This window comes from Gopherus evgoodei, chromosome 8 (assembly GCF_007399415.2).
Source record: "Gopherus evgoodei ecotype Sinaloan lineage chromosome 8, rGopEvg1_v1.p, whole genome shotgun sequence".
NCBI classification, from domain to species: domain Eukaryota; kingdom Metazoa; phylum Chordata; order Testudines; family Testudinidae; genus Gopherus; species Gopherus evgoodei.
The window spans coordinates 17,976,693-17,999,836 of NC_044329.1; the positions used below are offsets into that span (position 1 = coordinate 17,976,693).

Consider the following 23,144-nt stretch of genomic DNA (forward strand, 5'->3'; position numbering starts at 1 on the left):
ATGTATAAGTGTTTGCAGGATTGGGGCCTAATTTAATTAGAAGACACAACAAGTGCATGTACAAACAAACCGATGGGGGCGTGGAGTAACAGTAATAGGAGTAGGTTTACATGTAGATTTAGGGGTGTGCACAATGCACTCTTGCCACTTTTTAATAACCTGCTGTATACACTGGTTGCTTTCTTATATAAAGAATAGACAATGTGTACTAAGGTTTCAGTGAAACATTGACCTGGATACACATAGGTAGTTGAAGAGATGGTAGATACGATTATTGGGCACAGACCTGGCAAGGCTGCAAGCCATTTTCATTGCAAGCAGGACATCGGAGAGCCCGGTAGGACTCTCTAAATCTGTTAGCCAACATTGAAAACTTGCTTCCATGGCACAGAGAGCAGGGGGCTGAACCTGATCCTTTACACTGGGAGCAATTGTGCTCAGTGTCTCCTTCCTGAAAGAAAAGATTCAAACAAACATCCTTTATTTAACACCAGAAATCTAATTAGTAACACACAAAGAAGCAGAGAACTGTCACCAGAAGAGCCCAACTTAGTGGGAAATTCTCCTCAAATCAGTACAACAGCTCATGGCTTTGATACACTGCTCTCTCTCCTGCTACCTGCTTGGGTCTCCTATCCTTGTTCTGCCTACAGGGAGCTCTCCAAGGCAGGGACTGTGTCTTCCCATGTTTGTGGGACATGCCTGTGATGCTACCACAAATAATAATTATGGGCTGTGTGGAAAATGAGGGAGAAGGAATGAAGGTTGAACTTCAAGGCTCTGCATAGCTCTCCATCTGTTTCTGCTGGCATTTCTCACCACTGCTCTCCCCTGTCTCTCCACCAATGAATCTTGCCTCATCTGTTCTTTCATCTCCTTCTTTTTCTTCCCCCTTCCACACACACCATCATGCCATCTTCCATGTTGCTCCAGGCACTTGCAACTGCCTCCCCATCTATGTGTGCCAAACGCTCTTTTTTAAATCTCTCTCAAAATTCCTTGCATCTGCAGATCCCAGAAATTATTAAATATCTTCATGGGGAAAATGCCTTACTGCAAAAAGGATGTCAAGTTCAGATATTTGCATTATTCATGGATTTCGACCTTACATAGCAATACAGATCAAATGGTGAAATTTGAGGGCCTAAGTTAAGGTGTAGTTTGGTGCCAGACACATGCTCTAGGTGCCTACCTGCTGAAAGTCCAAACAGGTGTATTTCAACTTGTAATGATTATACTAATAGGCACCTTCCAGGGTTTTGAGCTTGCACAATATCAAATAAAATCTAATCTATTCAACTAGACTGGCCCACAGTTACCCTCCAAAAAGAATCAATCCTAATCATGGAAACCTCACCTTTTACCATATTCTCTTCATCCCAGGTAACCAGGAAAATTGATGGGCTTTGCTGAGCTTCTTCAAGGTTACACTATTCAAGGACAACACCTTATGGCAGCTCCCTCTGTCTGCTTTGAAGGAGCTCCACCTTGAGCACTTCCACGGATTGCAACTGTGAGAGTATCATGTAAAGAAGGAGGTAGCCTCCCCAACTAACAAGATCCCAAACCCATTCAGAGCTTTGGAGGTTAAATGTTGAATTTAGATCCCTAAATTAGGTGACTACATTCAAAAACTGGTCTTCCCTTACCAGTTTCTAACAAAAAGAAGTTCCATGTTACTGTACATGCTACTGATTTGGGGGTGTCTGCAATTTTGGGTGATGATTTTGAAACACCCTAAGGATGCCCTGGTTTTGAGCATGCGCCCTCTGAAAATCAAGCCACTTTTAAGAACATAAAAACGGCCGTACCAGGTCAGACCAAAGGTCCATCTAGCCCAGTATCTGTCTCCTGAAAGTGGCCAATGCCCGGTGACCCAGAGGGAGTGAACCTAACAGGGCAATGATCAAGTGATCTCTCTCCTGCCATCCATCTCCATCCTCTGATGAACAGACGCTAGGGACACCATTCTTTACCCATCCTGGCTTATAGACATTTATGGACTTAACCACCATGAATTTATCCAGTTTTCTTTTAAACACTGTTATAATCCTAGCCTTCACAAACTCCTCAGATAAGGAGTTACACAAGTTGACTGTGCGCTGCGTGAAGAAGAACTTCCTTTTATTTGTTTTAAACCTGCTGCCTATTAATTTCATTTAGTGACTCGTAGTTCTTGTATTATGGGAATAAGTAAATAACTTTTCCTTATCCACTTCTCAACATCACTCATGGTTTTATATACCTCTATCATATCCCCCCTTAGTTTCCTCTTTTCCAAGCTGAAGAGTCCTAGCCTCTTTAATCTTTCCTCATATGGGACCCTCTCCAAACCCCTAATTATTTTAGTTGCCCTTTTCTGAACCTTTTCAAGTGCTAGAATATCTTTTTTGAGGTGAGGAGACCACATCTGTACACACTATTCAAGATGTGGGCTTACCATGGATTTATATAAGGGCAATAATATATTCTCAGTCTTATTCTCTATCCCCTTTTTAATGATTCCTAACATCCTGTTTGCTTTTTTGACCGCCTCTGCACACTGCATGGACATCTTCAGAGAACTATCCACGATGACTCCAAGATCTTTTTCCTGACTCGTTGTAGCTAAATTAGCCCCCATCATATTGTATGTATAGTTGGGGTTATTTTTTTCCAATGTGCATTACTTTACATTTATCCACATTAAATTTCATTTGCCATTTTGTTGCCCAATCACTTAGTTTTGGGAGATCTTTTTGAAACTCTTCACAATCTGCTTTGGTCTTAACTATCTTGAGTAGTTTAGTATCATCTGCAAACTTTGCCACCTCACTGTTTACCCCTTTCTCCAGATCATTTATGAATAAATTGAATAGGATTGGTCCTATGAGTGACCCTTGGGGAACACCACTAGTTACCCCTCTCCATTCTGAGAATTTACCATTAATTCCTACCCTTTGTTCCCTGTCTTTTAACCAGTTCTCAGTCCATGAAAGGACCTTCTCTTTTATCCCATGACAGCTTAATTTACGTAAGAGCCTTTGGTGAGGAACCTTGTCAAAGGCTTTCTGGAAATCTAAGTACACTATGTCCACTGGATCCCCCTTGTCCACAGGTTTGGTGACCCCTTGAAAGAACTCTGATAGATTAGTAAGACATGATTTCCCTTCACAGAAACCGTGTTGACTATTGCCTAACAGTTTATGTTTTTCTATGTGTCCGACAATTTTATTCTTAACTATTGTTTCGACTAATTTGCCTGGTACCGACGTTAGACTTAATAGTCTGTAATTGCTGGCATTACCTCTACAGCCCTTTTTAAATATTAGTGTTACATTAGCTAACTTCCAGTCATTGGGTACCGAAGCTGATTTAAAGGACAGGTTACAAACCTTAGTTAATAGTTCCGCAACTTCACATCTGAGTTCTTTCAGAACTCTTGGGTGAATGCCATCGAGTCCCGGTGACATGTTAATGTTGAGTTTAACCTGGAGATTCTCTATCATCAGACTCTCCCCTAAGAGAAGGCTGTGTCTGATCCACATGCTCCTCTGCAGCAGTCGGCTTTCCCCCATCTCCTAGTGCCTCAAATTCAGCACCCAAAAACTGAGGCACCTGAATCCACGAGTCACTTTAGAAAGCCTCCACCTTAAAACTTTCCAGAGAAGGTACAGCATTCGGTTTCCCTGTACACTCATACATCTGAGCCACAAGCAGATTTTGTGTTTGGAGAATTTCTGTAAGTAAAACTATACCAAGTATAAAGAGTCAGTTATTGATTTGCAAAACTTGTAATTCTCAAGAGTGTCACTGCACAGCAGCACTACATTCTGGCAACCAATTAAGGCCAGGCTAATTGGAATCCTGACTAGGAAAGAATGACCGGTGCAAAACACGGAGGACCTGAATCTGAAATATTTCTACTGATATTAAAGGACTTCTGTTACAACCTCAGGGTTGGCTCAGCCATGTAGTAATAGTGCTCTGCATGGGGAGATTCAAGTTCAACTCTAAGGCCTGTACTCTTGTTCCATTGGGAGACAGGGACAAAGGGCCTGGTCTAACATCCATAAAAGTCAATAGAAGACTGATTGACTTCACTAGGGAGAAGATTCAGGACAAACTAGCACTACAGAAGTATAGCCCCTATCCCCTGGGTGTCAGGGATGCCTTGCTGCATAAATAGTGACCTCCCACAGTCGACAGGAGAACAACATTGATGCCAATGATTTCAGCTGAAGGAAGTGGTGACCTTGCAGATGGGTGAGCTTTGAAGTGGGGCTGATGTGGGAATTCTCAGGGCCCTAGGAGGACACAGCAGGAGTGGGGAGGAAGCACTGCAGCCCATCTTGCCTTACCTCCACATACTGGTTGTCAGTAAGTTGGTTTTCTGCATCTTTCACACGCCCATTGACTTGATGGCCATCCCCTTCCTTCCCATCTCGGCACATGAAGGACCAGTCATCAGTGCCCTCATTCTGGATGATTTTTCTCATCAGCTCTTTCTTGTCCATTGGTGTGCGGATGATTTTCAGGTTGCTGGTGTAGATGACAATCTTGCCAAAATCTAAAATGGGGGAGGGCTGTAAAAGGGACACATGAGTACCTCAGCTGTACAAAATCATCACATAGTACAAGGCTGAAGCAGCAGCAGACTCTGCTGCCCTGGTGATTCCAGAGGAATAAGGCCCATAATGCTCACTGCAGTTCACTCAATAAGCTTCCTCTGCAGATTTTAAGAAAAGCTCAAAACACCGAGTGCACCCTGGGCGCTGAGCACTGTTAAAAACTTGGGACCCAATTCTGGCTGCTGAGCACTTGAAAATCTAGCCCTTAACTCCTTTGAAAATCTGATCCTATGGGCCTGATTCAAAATCCATTGAAGTCAATGAGAATCTTTCATTGACTTCAGTGGGCATTGGACAAGGCCTTATAAGCCTCGTACATGAATTGCATCTTTGGGCAGGACAGCATCCTGGAGTCCATCTGTTTGTTTCAGCCCCAACAGAAGTAAAAAATACCATGGTTTGAAATCAGCAGGACAGGATTAGTGAGGAAAACCATCTCTGCATTAGGAAATGACTTGCACCTTTTGGCAGTTGAGAAGTTTGCAGAAATTTATCACCCCATGATTTTTCATATTTCCAAGCATGTCTTCACTTTCTGATCCTGCCCAGAAATGGAAGTGCCGAATGATGTCAGGAGAGTCCGTAACTTTAGCATTTCCTAACTTAATTTTGCAGATTTAAAAAGATATAGATGAGTAGACAAGAGTTTGGGGGCAGTCATCCAAACAAAGGAATAGAAACTCACCCAGGAATAACTCGAGTCCTAGACAATACTCCCTCTCTTCAATGTAAATTCCAATATCCAAGGCTGTGCATGAGCTAAATGGGCATAAAAATACTTACCTCCCTCTTGGGGGAAGAAGTGGCTTCATTTATTAATGTTCCTAAAGTGTTTTGAGATTATTGGATGGAAAAGAAACAAAACCAACTAAATCCAGAGTCTGTTGTATTCTATACCTAACAGGGAAGAGAGGGACTAAATAAATGTTCTTGTGTTCCTTGAATTTGTATTCTTTTCTACCGATTTTAAAGCTCACCTGGGGGCTGTCAAGCACTTCTAGTAAAGCAGTAAGTTTACTCACTTAGACTCATAGACTTTAAGGTCAGAAGGGACCATTATGATCATCTAGTCTGACCTCCTGCACAATGCAAGCCACACAATCTCACCCACCCACTTCTATAACAAACCTATGTCTGAGTTACTGAAGTCCTCAAATTGTGGTTTGAAGACCTCAAGCTGCAGAGAATCCTCCAGCAAGTGACCCGTGCCCCAGGGCCCAGTTCCTCTTCTCTGTCTACAAGTATTATGGAGTAGCTTCCATATCCTGTTATTTTACACATTGTTTTGACATTTCACTCTACGTAGGTATTTGTGTCTTAACATCAAGCACTAGGAAATGTTACATTTTTAAGAGATGCCATCCCAGACCGTCAGCTGATGCAAATTGGCCAATGGAGCTACACTGATTTACCCAGCCCATCTTCTTCCCTTCCAACAGAAGCACAACATTTTCAGATTAGTTTAAGCCCTTTCCTTTTGGTGAGGGATTTTAAAAGCTGCATATTTATGATGCAAGCACGGTAACTATATATTGAATGGATGTTGATAGAATACCAGTTGCATTTTGGATCGGAAGATTACTACTACTGCTGCTTCTTACAGATGGGGAAACTGAGGCATGGAGCAGTTAGGTGACTTTCCTGAAGACACAGACCAAGGTAGTGGTTGCGATGGGTAGTATCCAAGTCTCCCAATACTTGTTCCAGTGCTCTATCCATTGGTCAAATATTCATGGTGGTTTGGCAATCATGCATTAGCTGAACACCTAGTACATAGGTTAGTGGTTTTGCACTGCTAGCCCACTTTTCTCATCTCACAAGTTTAGTTAGCAATGAGTGTTAATAGGTTCTTCTCTGAAGTATTCCTGATGGTGCATAGGGAACCATTTTACAATTTTCAACATCCTTAGAACATTTTTCCCACTGGTTCTCCATTCCTTGTTAAATAGATTGTCAGCTCTGGAATCAGACACTCCCCATTTATACACAGAACAGCACAGGCAGCAACACAAGTTTCCCCCTACTGTAACTGTCTGTCAGAGTACCTCAGCTACCCCGAAGGGGTGACAAGGTATCTCTGTCTTGGGACCCACCAAAGCCTTGGTTTCTCTGCTTGTATCTAAGGCTCAGATGCTAGTTACTTTGGGTTTCTGATTATGTCAGTCCAGTTTTTAGCAAGGAGTGCACGCTGCCAAATCCCAGCAGACACCCAACACTTGTCTGATGTCAGTAACAGCTGGTTACTATCAACCTGAGCTGGATTTGAATCAGTAACCTACTAGTGAAAGGCTCTGTATCATAATAGCAAGCCACCAAATTAGCTAGTCCCATTCACCTTTTCTGGTTATTCTTTTTTCTCCTCGGGGGAATATACATCTTACTTTTTAGATATCTACTTGTTATATCAAATACTGTACTCAGCCTTAGTGTGCTTATTAGCTTAACATAGCTATGATATTGCAAGTGTAACTACAGCATGATTCCTTATGTATTATTCATTAGTAGGCTTACCAGAATTTGGCAATTTTTAGTTCCTAATAAAAATTAAGACAAACAAACTGGTAATGAAAAGTTTGGCACACAAATAATTCATCTGAGGAGAAGTTTAACATGATCCCTGTATATTATTAATGTGTGAGTGGGTGTGTTCATTATAATATTTAAAGGGACACATGTCTAGTAATTGCTTCATCCAGTCACATGCAGGGGCCAGGACAGAGTATTTCCCATTCTCTCCCCATTCACAATTGGCCAGATGTAGTTTGGAGTTTGGTTGTTTTGTTTTTAACTTCTTATGAAGTATCAGAGATTGGTCACAGCTGGAGATGGGACACCAGACACAGTGAACCACTGCTTTGTGGTGGTACAGAGAATCCTTGTTCTAGATGTTTGGCGGGGAGTGTCTTGCTCACCTGCTCAGGGTCTAGCTGATCCCTAGATTTGGAGTAAGGAAGGAATTTTTTCCCAGATCAAATTGCCTGGGACCTAGGGGTTTTTTTTGGCCTTCCTCTGCAGCATGGGGCATTATTTGCCTTCTTGGATATCTGGGCATATCTCATCTAATCAATTCCCTGTCATTGCAGAGCCCTTGGGCATTGGTGACACCTTGGTCTCTCCCATTCTCTCTCTGATGTACACAACAGGTTAGTTTCCTTAGGACTGAAATGCTTTTATCTAACTAAAGCCTTTGGACCTAATGTAGGAGTATTTGGGTTGTTATGGGCTTGTGATTTACAGGAGGTCAAACTAGATGATATAATGATTCCTTCTGACCTTAAACTCTACAAAATGTTAATTAAATAGCTGGTGCAAACTAAGCCTAGGATTTTCAAAGTAGCCTAAGAAAGTCTTAGGTATTCAAAGCCTATTGAAATGCAACTCCCTTAGGTTCTTTGGAAAAGCCTATTCTACACAGTTGTTAAACTTCCACAAATCTATCAATCATTTGCTAATTAGTTTGTACACTGTTCTAAAAAGGGTTTCAGTTTAGCCCAGTGTCACCTGCCATTTGCACCTAGTCACTTGGACCTGCAATTCGAGTAGATAAACACACACGACCATGTAAATATTTATATAGTATCCTACCAAAACACTTCATTACACACACAATTTCCCCACCAGAGAGAGGAGGAGAGAGAAAAGGAATCGCACATAACACACATAAAAGATGTTAGTCATTACGGCAGGATGTGCAGATGCTGTGGTGTAGAACCTTACCTATATAGAATGAAATAGAATAGAATAACTGATACATATAACTTCTGTGCGCTAAACCAAACCTGCAAAGTTCAATGCAAATTTGTGAAAGCTATGGACAGTGTGACTTTATTTATTACATTTTGATTTGAGACACTTCAGGCAAAGACCCAGACTCCATAGTCTAAAAGTGGACCCATTTTAAAACCACTTTGCAGCCAGTGTGAAAACCTAGCGTGGACATTACTTACCATGTGATGACTATCACCTGCTTGGTAGTCACTGAAGAGTGGAGGGTTACTTGCTAGATTGTACTTGCTACCCTCTTTGAATACACTGATCCTTTGGGCAGTCAGTTTGGCTGACGAATGAAACCTGGATTCTGGTGCCTCTCCAACTCTGTTGAAATGGTCCCCTGACTCAAAGCTGAGGTGGAGAAAATGGTGAGGGGATTCTTCCTCTGGAGGCTCCAGTTCCTGGCCATCTTCATAGACCTGCTTTAACACCCGGCCACTGTATCCCGAAGAGATTTTGAACCTCACTTTGCGGGGTCTTGTCTCATACCTCTGGCTTAGTTTCTTCTGAACCTCATCCATTGATATGGATTTCATGCAGTGTCTCCCAGAAATCAACTCAGCAAAGAGATCTTTGGGTTTGCAAGAAAAGCCTCTTTATTTTCTCCCTACCATGCAATGTATAATTCAGGGTTCCTATTAGGTCCTCTTGTGTTACAGTCAAGCTGACACCAGTGTATTAAATATTGATGGATGCTCATGAATTGGAATGTAATTGTGGTGGTGAAATATAAGGAAAGTTTCACTGAGCTCCCCTGAATCATGGATGAGCTGGTTCACAAACATGAACAGGCATTAACTTGGGAAGAAAGAAATTGAACTGGGACACACCACACTCGGTCTATAGCCATGGGAACCCTCTCTCTGTATATTGTGATCAGAATCATCCCAAATATACCACACGGGCAGCTTTTAATAGTTTTCTGAAAAGGCTGAAAGTTGTGAGGACAAGTTCTCAGGAAAAGCAATCCATCTACTCAAATAGCATATGTAAATAGTTCTCCTTCCCATTCCCACTCTGAAACCCTAGGAGTAAAAAGCTCTATTTCATTTTAATCCAAATGTGTTTCTCTACAGTTTGGTGGAGATCTAATTAAGATTGTCTCTTTCTTTAGCTTTAAATCCCTATTTGTAATTCTCACTGGCTTGCTGGGCCTTTTAACCAGTCTGGTTTTGCTCATCTATTTTTAAAGGCAACCTCCCCGCCACCACAAGAAACCCAGGAGGCCTGATTCTCCCCTGCCCTGTACCTTGTGTAGCCATTTATGCCTGTACAGTAGGTCTGATTTGATACACTCACTTTACACTACATAAGGTGCAAGGCATTTGGAGGATCAGGCCCAAGGAGCCTCACTGCCTGAACTCTTTTCTTCAATGCAGAAAAACAGCAATTGCTATAGCTGTTATGCAGCTATTTTTTTTTCCATGGCAGCTCCAACTGTAAGGCACTGGTAACTGTAGCAAATATCTACAGTATCTGATAGGAGTCCTAGTTTAGCCTCCAACTGAAGCACCTTTAATATCCTGGCATCACAGTGCCCCCCGTCCATATTGCAGCTAGCAGCTCCTCAAGTCTCTTGCCTTTCAACACGAGGGCACTGTCAAGGATCTCTGCCTATGTCTCAGTGGCATGCACTTTACTGCTCTGGTAAAGTAAGTATTGGATCTTACTGTTCTCATTCCCAACTGTGCATTTCAGGCTTTTCTTTCATGTCCAGGGAGATGTACGCTAAGTAGCAAAATGCATCAGCAGAATAACTGTCACCTGGCATTTAAAGATCCTCTAACAATCTACTTATGTGAAGTACACGGAGCAATAGCTGCAATCTCTGCCTTTTTGCTTAGAATCCCTGATATTACAGTAAACTGTCTTCACAATTAAATGTGATTTCATTGAGTGGTGCTTAAACTAAGCTTTCTGTCTGCATCCTTCCCAGGCTATCTTCCCATGGCTGAAAAATAGAGCTTTTTAAAGCAACATGTTCTCAATAGATTCATTATATTATATTATCATGACTACTTTATGAAACATCAGGAAGACAACATATTAACGAATCACTAAGCATTCAAATGGTGCCTGGAGAAAAAATTGTGCAGTAGAGACCTCCTACAAGTATAACCCTGATGTATCAAAAGTGTCTTCCATTTTGACAAGTGCTGCTTTAGTGAGTTTCTTTTCACTTCTGGATCCTTGCAATAAGCAAATATCACCTTCACCACAGGTTTAAATGGCAAGTATTCTGCCCACAGAATGTATGCATATGCCTCATCCGTTTCAAAAACACACCAAAAAGATTGTAATATTCATCTTCATCCCAACCTCCTACTTTGCACAAAAATTAAAAATCCAATCTCTCTGCCTAGAATGAATGTGCTTTGTAATCATGCAGCTCAGATCCTAGTTCATTTCTATTTCAAATTAGATGTCACCACCTGTGTTTGAAATACATACCATATAAACAGAGCCTCAGTATTGTTCCATTTCTTTATACACAAAGACCAACTTACATTAATTTGATATGAATCTTACTTTACAAAGGCACTTTGGTCTGATGATTTTTATTTTAGATTAAGAGAACAGGAAACAAAAGTAAAGAATTGATGACACAGTGCAGTGTGACCATCCCTTCTGTAACAATCTGTACTTGAACATAAAATGGTTGCTGATAAACTCCATAGTCATTTATAGGTGCTGTCCAATTCATGAGAGAGTGATCATTATTGTCTAGCTAAATACACCATACATTCATTTTGGCCCTATTATTTTAGGAATGGAATTATAACTTCATCCTCTCCATTACTACAGCTGTTCTCAAAAACCCCAATGAGGATCAGGGCCCTGTTGCACTTGGCATTTTATCCTATGCATAGTAGATGCTATGAAGAAAGGTCTAAGATGGTTATGGGAGATGAGACAAATGGGGTATCTAGGCTGGCATCACTGGCCCAGCAGAGGGGATAAAGGGTAATGTGATAAGAGACTAGGTCAGATCTGTAGGAAGCAGCAAAGCTAGCTTGAAAGCAAGAACTTGCTGCAGTGGGGAAGGAGGGACTAAAAGTATTCAGATCAGGAAGTGCTCTGGAAGCTAATTTTAGCAGTCACGTGTCTGATGGATTGAAGGGCAGGAGGCTAGTAGGGGCATTGAGAAGGCCAGAAAGGAAAAGTTTAGAGTAACGACAGAGAGAGGCATACACAAGAATTTTAGCTATCAGGCTCAAGAGGAAAGGTTGAATCTTTGAAATATGGAGAAATAATGTCAATGTTTGGGTATAACCTGAATGTGAGAGGAGAAGGAAAGGAAGGAGTCAATGACTGGTTATGAGTCTGAAGGATAGAGTGGATGGGGTATTCACTGTGGCAGAGAATAGGAGAAATGTAAATGAATTTGGGAAGAAATAGAAGGCACTCAGTTTTAGCCACAGGAAATTTAAATGGTCAGTGGAAGAGGACATGTAAGAGAAGGAGAGAGATTCCTCTACTCTTAGCTTCCCCTCCGGGTTCCTCTGCCATAGGGGACAATCCATCCTAAGTTAGGGAAAGGTGTTTACTCAGAGAGGTGAAATTCACCCCTTATGGGTATAAGTGGGACATAGAGTAGCAAACGCAAGAACCACCAGTGGATAACATTTCCAAATGCACCTAAGTGACTTTAAATGAAATTTTAGCTCCTAACTCACTTAGGTGCTTTTGAAAATTTTCCTTGAGCACTTTTGAAAACTTTACCCACTGTGCATATTTTAATACCCTACACTTAGATTTCAAATGCAATTCATTGTTCATATGTTATAAGAAATTTATTTTTATTGCCCTGTGTGGACTTTGGATACTTTGCCGAGAGAATTGGGTGCCGTTTCCCTTTATCATCTTTTTATTGTATTTGCTCTGTGTATTTCAAACCTAAGTGTTAGAAGGTTCTTAATTTTCAGAATTGGCCTTTTCAAATCACCCAGCTATTCTTGCACTGGAATAATGGTGCATTATTCCATTTTATTCCTAGGATAATGTGCTTCCAGCAAGTGGTGTCAGAATGAAGATGAGCAAATTTGGGATGCTTTTAGTTTTGCACAACCAAAACGATGGTGATGTGTCTGGATCTGGGTCCCGTTTTACCTAAAATCTCCAAGTTTGAAGGATGGAGGGTTGAATAAATGACACTGGTTTTTGCCCAACTCTAGCCCTAGATACCTTATACTTAGCATTCTCCCCAAACCCCTAGACTGTCTCACCATCACCACCTTTGCTACTATGCCTGGTGGATACTAGCCAACTTTTTAAGAGGCTTTTCTCTGCAGTCACATAATTTTAAAGCATCTAATCTCTACCTCTTTCTGAATCCTTACCCAGTAAAAAGAAAATTCCCTAGCATTTCTGATCCCACAGGGATGATGACAAGAATTCAAGAAGAAACTTACTTCCTTTTTAGACAGCTACTGGCAAAATCTGACATCCTTAAACTGACCCCACTATTCAGCACACGATGGCTGCTGTTGAGCCTGTGGACTATCAGATTTGACCACGTCAATGTTCTGATGCTCAGTGAATCAGAAACAGGGAAAGGTGACTTGTCTTTCAAACAGGATGAGACAATTTCACTTTACCCATTGAAGCTAATTTTCCTAAAGATATTATGCTGATTACAAGAATTTTGTGTTCTCTCATAATACCAGAGCATGTACTTAGGGAATGACTCATCTCAGACGTCCCTATACCCACCTGCCCGAGGAAGGCCTAAGTGCAACAGATGTCCGGAAGCCATCTTCTCTGCCAAGGAAGGGGGTCTCCCATTATTATAGATGGGCTCAGACTTAAACCAGAAATCCAGTACATGTGCCAAAATACTATACCAAGGAGAATCATTTCCTAAACCCAGGTTTCAGAGTGGTAGCCATGTTAGTCTGTATCAGCAAAAACAATGAGCAGTCCTTGTGGCACCAAGGCTCCTCGTTGTTTTTCCTAAACACAGTGATTCAGCATATTACACTTCCATTTGGCATCAGGGAAAACCCTGTAAAACAGTTTCCCATTTCAGGTTAACCCAACAGACATCGTTCTGTGTTTTTTAGTAGGAATTGAAGAAGCAAAATGTTTACTCTGGCTCCACTTCTGCTTCCATTAGTCAATGGGAGCATTGCCATTGTTTTAATAGGCCAGATTTTACTCATGCTGAGTAGTATTACTCTGCATATATTTATATTGAAGAAAATGATCCAACTGGGAGAGTACGGTACTCCTCTAAGTAAGGGTGGGCAACAGTTGGCCCAAAGAGAGAAGGATCAGACCCTTTTTAGCTAAATTAAAATGAACTAGAAGAAATTTGGTTATTCATTACTAATTTCAGCAAACCTCAAACTGAGCTGGAACTCCACAACATGCTCCAAGAATGAGGACCCATCAGACTAGATAGGTGAAATAATGTATATAATTTGTACGTAATGTATCTCTACTCAGAGATCCTCTTAGTGCAATGAGATTGGGATGTTTACAGAACAAGTGCTGAACCTAAATCGTAATGTTAAGTTGGGTTTTTTCTACGTTAATACAACTGATTTGAGTGGACTAGGTCTCTCTCTTAAAACATTTGCCCAGTGCTAGATTAGAGAGATGAGATTATAAATCACCTTTTCTTCTATGGATCATCTTATAGAACACTGAATATAATCACTAACCCCACCAAGGCACACTTAGCTGAAGCCACATGAAAATCACCTTTTAAATGTAGATAATACATTTCATCCAAATATGCCCCCCAAATAATATGGTATCAGTGAAATGCAGCCACTTCTGCCCTAGGAAGGAGGCGTGAAACAGTGCAAAGTACAGTGCAGGTAGAGGACATTTAGGCTAAGAACGTCACTGCAAGCTTTACCCTTACACAGAGTGTCATGGGACCTTTACATGTTCACACATCAGGACTATAGATGAGCAAATAATTCATTCAGAAATTATTACTCTTTATTACTACTATTAAAGTAGTAACCAACATCTGCATCCCTTTGTGCTAGGTGTTTTACAGAGTCAAAGGGTATGTCTATGTTTAAATCAAACATGTGATTGCAGCATATGTAGACAGGCCTGAGCTACCTTTGACCTAACTAGCTCAAACAACAATGGCAGTGAAGACATGGAAGCATGACCATCCTAACAGCTGGAGTACAAACCCAGGCTTCCGGGTCTGGTTGCATAGCCCAGGCCTCTTTCTGTTTCTACTTCCTGCCTGGATAATTCCTTACATCTCGGAATGAGTTTTCCCATGTGAATACTTAGACCTTCAACAGCTGGTGTCCCTGAATAGTCTCTAATATTTTGTTGGTTCCAAAAACGTTCCTGCCAGTGAACTTATTCGTTATCATTAGGGCGCACAAAAGCTGTGTGAACTGAGTTGAAGCCAATTGATAATTGTGACACTGGTAAACCACATGCCAGCTCTGGCCAAGGCCATAGGCACTAGCTAAGAATTGACAAACCCATAGCTGGAAATCTAACCAGCTCACCTGTATGCTAGTTTTATTCAAAACAGGTATGAGTCTTATAAGAATGTATGTAGTGTTTAGAGCAGTGCTGCCTAAACTTTTCCTATCACGCCCCTTCTTACTAGTAATGAAATCCGTCCACACTTCCCCTCTCCCCCACATTACTGTACGGTAGCTCAGCAGAGAAGCCTGGGATGAAGATGGAGCTGGAGGCAGAACTGGGGATGGGGGAGGAGCTGGGGCTAGAGGCAGAGCTGGCCTAGGGGCAGAGAGGGAATGAGGGCAGAGCTGGGCTGGGGGTGGAGCGGAGCTGCAGCTGTGGCTGGGGCCAGGTCCAGAGCGGAACTGGGGGCAGAGCATGGTTGGGTGGCACTTCTTCCCCACCCCTTATGGGGGCTGGCCTGGGCCCTGCCACGTATCCCTCCTGAATGCTCCTTCCCACGCCCCTGGGGGGCACACCTCACAGTTTGGGGACCACTGGTTTAGACTCCCAGAAATGCTTGTATGTTGCTGCATGCATTAATCTCCTTGTCATGCTGGTATTCCATGCGATAAGGAAATAGGGAAGTTTTGCTTTATAAAAAACTTTGAATATGTTTGCTCTGATCTTGTGAACCCAGGCACAGGAATCATCCCCACACTCACCCATTAAGGAGACCTATCCAGATTAAACGGGCCATTAAGAAACAGCATAGTACAAGGCTTGGTGAATGGCCCTATCACACCTTGGAAATGCTACGTGCAAGGAAGCTCGTCTAGTGGACTGGAAGGCTGGATGCAAACATAAAACAGTCACAAGACAATGTGTTGTCTTTTTGCTGTTTGAACTCTCATAGGGCCAGAGACATTGAATGAAGGCAGAGATCCCCTGAGGTTCGCCCTGAGACTCCCTGGAAAGACATTTTGAATTAACAGATGACCATCTCTGTCATGTTAAGGAATAATAGTAACTCATTTATGTGCATATATTTGCTTCCTTTAACCTGTAAAATGATTATTTTATTTCTGTTTCCTAGTTAATAAATCTTTAGTTAGTTTATTACAGAACTGGCTGCAGGCATTGTCTTTGTTGTGTGATCTAAGATACAAACTGATCTGAGTAAGTGACTAGTCTCTTGGCACTGGAAGCAACCTGAATAGTTGCGATTTTTGGTGTAAGGGACCATTTATCACTAAGTCCAGCTTGCTGGGGTGGCAAGATAGACTGGAGAGTCTGTGACTCCATAGTAAGACTTATTCGATCCAGGAATTCACATTTGTTACTGGCTTGGTGAAATCTAATTATAGAACATATCACCAGTTTGGGGTGGTCCACCCTGTTTTTGACAGTCTGCCTAAGGTAGGCACTCGCAGGTGTGAGTCACTCCAGATAGCATGACAATAATTTTCCTGGAAATTTGTTGCAGTATTTGTGCTGCTCCAGAAAGGAACTTGAGCCCAAATTTTCAAACTGGGTGCTTAAAGTTAGGCACCTAAAGGTAGGCAGTGTGATTTTTGGATGTGCCTGGGGCGACACAGGCCCTGTGACATAAGCGCTAAATTTCTAATCTGCCAGGGTAAGCACCCAGGCCCTGCCCCCACTCCGCCCCACCCCCACCCTGCTTCTTCCCACCCCTGCCCCACCCAGCCTCTTCCTGCCCCCAGCCCATCTCTTCCCTACACAATTCTGCCCCCTTCTCCTGAGCCCTTGATCCTGTCCCCCTGCTCCCAGCATCTCCTGACACTCCAGGCAAAACATCTTATTCACAGTAGGCACTGAGAGGGAGGGAGAAGCACTGATCAGTAGGGCCCACCAGTGGGCAGGAGGCATAAGGGGGAGGATCTGGTAGGGGAGGCTCCTCCTTGCCCATCTGCCCCTCACTCCCCCCAGTTCGCTTCCTCACCCCACTTGCCTGCCAGCCTCACATCCCCACCTCCCTCCTGCAGGCCCCCCCAAAGCACAGGTTCCAGGGTGGTCACTCTGATTCACTGTACCCTAGGGACAGCTCTGTCCAAAGTCCATGGGAGCTGCAGGAGCTCTGCCCCTTTTGCAGACAGAAAATGGATTGCTCTTCATAGTGCACTTCCGCACATTTTCCCCATAAAAAGGGGGCTTCCCCCCTTGGAAGCAAAATGTTATGTGAAATTGCACAAGACTAACTGCAAAAGGTCGAAAGCAGAGCACAAGAACCAAGGAAAATGGGGCAGAGAGCCGCACTTCAGAAAGGACTCATTATACTTTTCTTTCTCGTGATGAAAGTGTTAACAAAAGCAAAACCCAGTAGTTGCAAGGAGGTAGCTTTTCTCCTGCATTAAAGCCTAATAGCAATAGTATGTACTGCTGAAATGGACAGTCCATCCAAACAAAAATATACAGGCTCACCCATGCCCAAACCAAAGCTTCCTAAAGTGCACCTCCTGCTAAGATTTTTGAAAGTGTGGTTATTAGTCTCCTATTTTCCTGCCACGTTTTTATGGAAACGTCTTACTATATAGTGGTAGCTACTGATTAGATATATTTAGTTTCCCAAGAAATGCCCAATGAGTCCTGATGTCAGTGAAAAAAAAAATCACTAAATGATTATTAGTAGCTGCTAATCCTTTTTCTTTGATTTGCTTAAACACCCCAGATCCTTAGTAGTCAAACTTTTTGTTCATGTCTGTTAGAAAAAGGGCCACATTCTGTCCCCATTATCCCCATGCAGCCTTATTAAAGGGAACATGTGTAATCAAATGCAGAATCTGATCCAGTGAGACAACTAGAAAATAACTCCTTATCTTCCCTTGCTCATTGCCCTGGTTATGCACTTACAAAGAGGGAACTGCAAAATGCTATCTGAAATCAAAGAGAGTTGAGAGCACTCAGCAGCTGGCAGAATCAACCCCCTGATGAGAGACTCCAGTTCCATCCTCAGAAACTGAAGGTATCTCTGGTGAAAGTGAAACCCATCATGGTCTGAGAGGTTATGCTCATGACAGCAGAGAAGGGCAAAAAAAACCACATTTGCAACTACAGCACACAGGCTTAAAGCCACTAAGAAACAGAAATCAGTGAAAATTACTTCAAAGTGGCAAGAAACCTAACTCAGAAAACACATCAGAGCTAGTTAAACAATAGTCAGAGAGATGAGGAAGCGTTGGGTCCTATTCCGGTGTTTCTGAGAACATGTCAATTCCTTTAGTGTACACAAGGAGGAGCAATGGATGGAAAATGTAAACTGCTTCAGAGTTCAGCAATGACCTGCATACAAGCATAGGGAGAATGCTGCCAGAGGGCTAGCAAGAGGAAATTCTGATATTCTTTATCTTTAAAATAAACGCCTATAAAAAGACCTACCTTTCCCTCAGTGTGAGAGTGGGCATCTGTGAAAACCAAAATAAGTTCCATCCTTTGCAAACTGCTCCATTTGTGTGTGAACTGAATGCACACTCCTGGGCTTTGATTGACCCTCCAGCATGATGGACCATCTCCGCCCCCTTGAGTAACTCTCTGCTTTTTCTATTTCTCTTCCCCCTGAACTCCTGATTCCAATAGCCTGGGGCAACTGATTAGAGTAGCCAAACAAACAGTGTTTCTGTTGATCTCTCAGCCATGCTATAAAAACCTGCCTTCCTTTTGTGTACCTTTCAAGCTTAATTTTAATTTTGTTCTCACAATGTCATTTTTATGCAATCCTCAGTCAGGGATGTGGACATCAAAGGGTATGTCTACCTTGCTATCAGAGGTGTCATTGCAGCTCAGGTAGGCATACCCACACTAGCTTTAAGCTAGCTTGATATATTTAGCTATTCTAGCCAATAGCAGTGAAGCTGCGGTGGCACAGGCTTTGGTGTGGGCTGTACAAGAGAACTCTGGGTAGGTGGCTGAAGCCAGCACCACCACATCTACACTGCTATTTTTAGCCATGCCAGCTAGATGAAAGCTAGCACAGATAGGCCTACAATCGCACCTCCGATTGCACTGTAGACAGAACCTGAGTGACATCAGTTGTGTTGACATGTTACTGCAGCCACAAAAACAGGCATCAGACTGAGGCCTGCTTTCAAAATCAGATACTCCAATCTTTCATTTTCTCGGTGGCGTGCTCCACTATGAGTAAATTGTGCTAGCAGAACAACCTGTTGTTAGCAAGGTTCTAGAGCAGTTTCCCTTACCAGCATGGATATTGATTTTTTTTTTTCCTAAGGACCAAGGCATGATATAGCCTACCCCTTACACGGCGTGGGTTTAGGGCATGATTATCACATGATGTCCAGACTATGTAACCTGTCTATGCCAGTCAGGGAAACTATGTTACAATCTTGCCAAATACAGTATATTTTCAACCATGTGAACATCTCTCTCTCTCTCTGTCTCTATTCTGTCTTTATTTATTAGACTGATATGAGATCATTTGTATCTAATTCTCCAAATCTCCCTACATTGTAAGGATTAATTTTCATAACAGTAACAGGTTAAAAGAAACACTTAGGAACAGATATCTGAACCTCTGGTCTCATAATGCAATGGAATAAGGATACATTTGAGTTACTTTAACTCTCCTATAAACTGTACCTCAATGCTGAGTTAGGGTGCTTTACCGCATTACAACCCTCCCACTCAGAGCTTTTCCACCAGAGATCTTTGCAATGGATTGAGTTTAGACTGGGTTTACAGCCTAGGTGTGAGGCCAAATGACAGAGAGATTTCAGGGTTTGGGTTCAACAGTGACAAAACCTCATGAGCTGGTCTCTCTACATTTTAATTTAAATTACATCCAAACCCCTGTTTGACTGCAACAAGATTTTTAGGGATGAGAGAATGCATTGTGGCCCAGATCACCGGAAGTACGTGAGCAGTAGGGTTGCCAACTTTCTAATTACACAAAACCAAAAACACTTGCCCCACCTCCTTCTTTGCCTCTTCCCTGAGAACCTGCCCCCTGCCCTTCCCCTTCTCTGAGGCTCCACCCATGCTCACTCCATCCCCCCTCCTTCTGTTGCTCACTCTTCCCCACCCTCACTCGATCATTTTCATCAGGCTGGGGCAAAGGGTTGTGCAGGAGGGGGTGAGGGTGAGAACATCGGCTGGGGGTGCAGGCTCTGGAGTGGGGCCAGGGATGAGGAGTTTGAGGTGTAGGAGGGGGCTCCGGGCTGGGAGAGGTGAGGGGTTTGGAGTGTGGGAGGGCACTCCGGGCTGAGGCAGGGGATTGGGGTGTGGGAGGAGGTATTGGCTTTGGGCCAGGGTGTGGACACTGGGGTTGGGCTAGAGCCAAGGGGTTTGGGGTGCAGGAGGAGGCTCCAGGCTGAGGCAAGGGATTGGAGTGTGGGAGGGAGTACAGGCTCTGAGCTGGGGGTGCGGGCTTCAGGGTGGGGCCAGAATTGAGGGTTTAGGGAGCAGGAAGGTGCTCAGGGATGGGGCAGGGGGTTGGGGCATGGGAAGGGGTGCAGTGTGCAAGCTCTGGGAGGGAATTTGGATGCAGGACAGCTTGGGGCAGGGTGTCGGGTCATGAAATGGGATGAGGGCTCCAGGAGGGAGCTCAGGGCTGGGGGTTGGGGTGCAGAATAGTTTTGGGGTGTGGGCTCCAGGTGGTGCTCACCTCAGGTGGCTCCCCGCAACTGGTGACATGACTCTTAGCTCCTAGGCAGAGGCACGGCCAGGAGAGACTGCACGCTGCCTCCCCCCACAGGCACTGCCCCTGCAGCTTCCATTGGCTGTGGTTCCCAGCCAATGGGATCTGTGGGACCAGCATTTGAGGTGAGGGCAGCACACAGAGCCCCCGTGGTCATCCCTCTGCCTAGGGGCCAAGAGACATATCAATGCTTCAGGAACCCCATGCCAAGTGGACTTTCAATGGCTCAGTCAGCAGTGCTGACCAGAGCTGCCAGGGTCCCTTTTCAACCAGGTGTTCAGATTGAAAATCAGACACCTGGCAACTCTAGTGGGGTACTGGAACAATTTTTGTAGGGAGGGTGCTGATGATGAGTTTGTGATGGGCTGTCTGCATTAAATTCTCCAGAAATGTTTTGAACAAAATCAGTTGCTTTTATTTTATTTTTTTTCCTGTGGGTAATGTGGCAAAGTACCTGTCTCTCCTCTCCTAGCTCAGTCCTCCTCAGCCTGGGAGACACAGGCTTGGGCAAAGCAAAAGCCTTTCACAGTCACGCAGGGTCTGGCTGATCCCTTCTCAGTCAGGCCCTTGTTCTGTTTTCCTCTCCTTCTGGGGAGAGTGCAACCTGCCTTGCAAGAAAAGTTTTGAGAGTTCAGCTGCCTCTACTTGCTGGCAGCTACTCTACTTCTCTTGTCCCCCCCCCCCCCCCCAGCTTCCCTGCCAGGGAGGGTTTAAAAAGGTCTCCAGCCATTGGGGCCAGCTGAAACTAATTACCTCCCTGGTAACCCCTGTTCCAGCTGAACCTTATTCCTCCATGGTTAAGCCTTCTGGGACTAATTACTACCCCACGCTTGGTAGCTAAGTGTCCTGAGTTTGCCACAGTAAATTTCCCTGCTAGAGAGGGGGATTTTTAAGGTTTACCCAAACAACCCCCTCAAAAATAATTAAGAAATGATACAATCAAAGAAACAAAGTCAGCTTGTCATGCTAGTCATCTCCAGGGCCTGGTCAGAACTTGCTTTCTCTGGGAATGAAGGAAGAATGGCCAACAACTTATATTATTGTTTTATTTATCTTAAAAGGGGATGGAAGCCCTGCTTTCAATAGCATTATCTCTTTTCCATAAGCAAGGGAAAGAAAGAAGCCAAAAAGTAGAAAGAGAAAGAAAACATCTAGCATTGAAGTAGGAGCCTGACCTAGGCTTATCTGCTCCTAGGGTTCTTCCCCTCTCAACATCCACTCCATCATTCTGGCCCATTAGCCACTACACCTACTCCCTCCCTCAAGAGATCTTCCCTACCATCCCCAGCCTCCATCATCCCAATCCCCACTCCTTACCCCTCTCTGCTGGCAAGCTGCAAGTCTGTCTCACTTCCCAGTCTCTGCTGCAATTTCAGCACATTGAGGACGCAGAGCAGAACCCAGGTGCTACACCAGCGATGCTCTCAGCCATGTGACCCGCACCACTGGCCTTTCTCTTGCCAAATTAAGTACTTGAATGTGGATGGGGTTGTGCACGCTGCCATCTACTGAATGGAATGAGACCTTCTCAAATGAGTGGCATAGGCCTTCTATTGTTAACAACTATTGGAGACTCAGCATTGCCAACCCCAAGTGTTCAAAAAAATCAAGATTCTCCATCCCCCCATCAAGAGACTGGTTTAAAAATTATGATATTTTAAAAAATAATAAATGTGGTGTTTTTTTATTTGCTTTTGAGTTCTGCTCTGCTGCTGTCATAAAGTCCCAAGAAGCCAAGCTATGCAGCATGTAGCAATTCTAAAGCAACAGGAACCACTGGCTATGGATCTGTTGCAGTATATACATGTTACTTTAAACATCCAGAAGAAAATCAAGATCACCTCTGCCCATCTTGGCTGCACAATATCCTATTTTCATTCCACTTTAACAATCTCCAATATGCTTTCTCAAGGGAGTATTATTTACATTTCATTTTAAAATAATGCACTCCCTTCTGGACAGATGCTAACCTATGCCAATTCTATTCTGAACTGACCTCCATATGGTTTATACTACATTCCCAAATGTCCACTGAAGATAGATTAAAAAGAATTTATTATGTGTAAAATACAGTAGTTGATTATTAAATACTTATTGAGGTCCAATAAATCTCTAATACACACACACACACACACTTAATCCAGCTGCTGCTAAGACATTATATATATGAATCAATTGATATATGTTTAATATTAAGGCTGGTCAAATTTTTTGTCAAAACAGCTTTTCAATGAAAAATGTCATTTTCATTGAAAATGACATTTTTTGAAAAGATTCTATTTTGATAAAAATTTGTCAATTTTGAAATAAAATGAAGTCAAGCACTTTGATAATTTTTTGAATGGAAACATTTTGATTTTTTTTGTTCCAAAACTAATTTTTTTAATTAAAAATATTAAAGTTTTTAAAAGATCAAAATTGGAACTAATTGTATTTTAAATCAGAATGAAACATTGCAATCAAAATTATCAAAAATGAGGTTTTGGAATTTTGTTTCACAGGAAGTTTTGTAATGTTTTGGTTTTGGTTTGGACCACAACAAATTTGGAATTTCCCACAAGATGAAAAATCTGATTCCCGGCCAAGTCTACTCAACATGCAGTATAACCGTTTTTATTAAATCAAAAATGCATACATGCAGGCAAATCTTTGTACTAAAGAACATGGCCAAGTGCTGATTTCTCAAACTATGGTTTATTATG

General features: G+C 42.8%; 1 protein-coding gene across 1 annotated transcript; it reads right to left on the reverse strand.

The window, feature by feature from the left end:
• Positions 1-271: 271 nt before the first annotated feature.
• On the reverse strand, positions 272-8,902 carry GRXCR2 (glutaredoxin and cysteine rich domain containing 2). Its single transcript, XM_030574030.1, has 3 exons — positions 8,558-8,902; positions 4,341-4,565; positions 272-451 (listed from the first exon to the last, which is right to left on the reverse strand). Exons 1-3 carry the CDS (start codon positions 8,900-8,902, stop codon positions 272-274), a joined length of 750 nt encoding a protein of 249 aa, XP_030429890.1.
• Positions 8,903-23,144: the final 14,242 nt, after the last annotated feature.

Excerpts from the sequence above, each read along its gene's own strand:
- GRXCR2 (XM_030574030.1), bottom strand. The coding sequence starts at position 8,902 with ATGGATGAGGTTCAGAAGAAACTAAGCCAGAGGTATGAGACAAGACCC. Across the intron at positions 4,566-8,557 it reads CAGGTGATAGTCATCACATG|CCCTCCCCCATTTTAGATTT; the intron begins GTAAGTAATGTC and ends TCCCTTTTACAG. Across the intron at positions 452-4,340 it reads CTGACAACCAGTATGTGGAG|GAAGGAGACACTGAGCACAA; the intron begins GTAAGGCAAGAT and ends CTTTTCTTTCAG.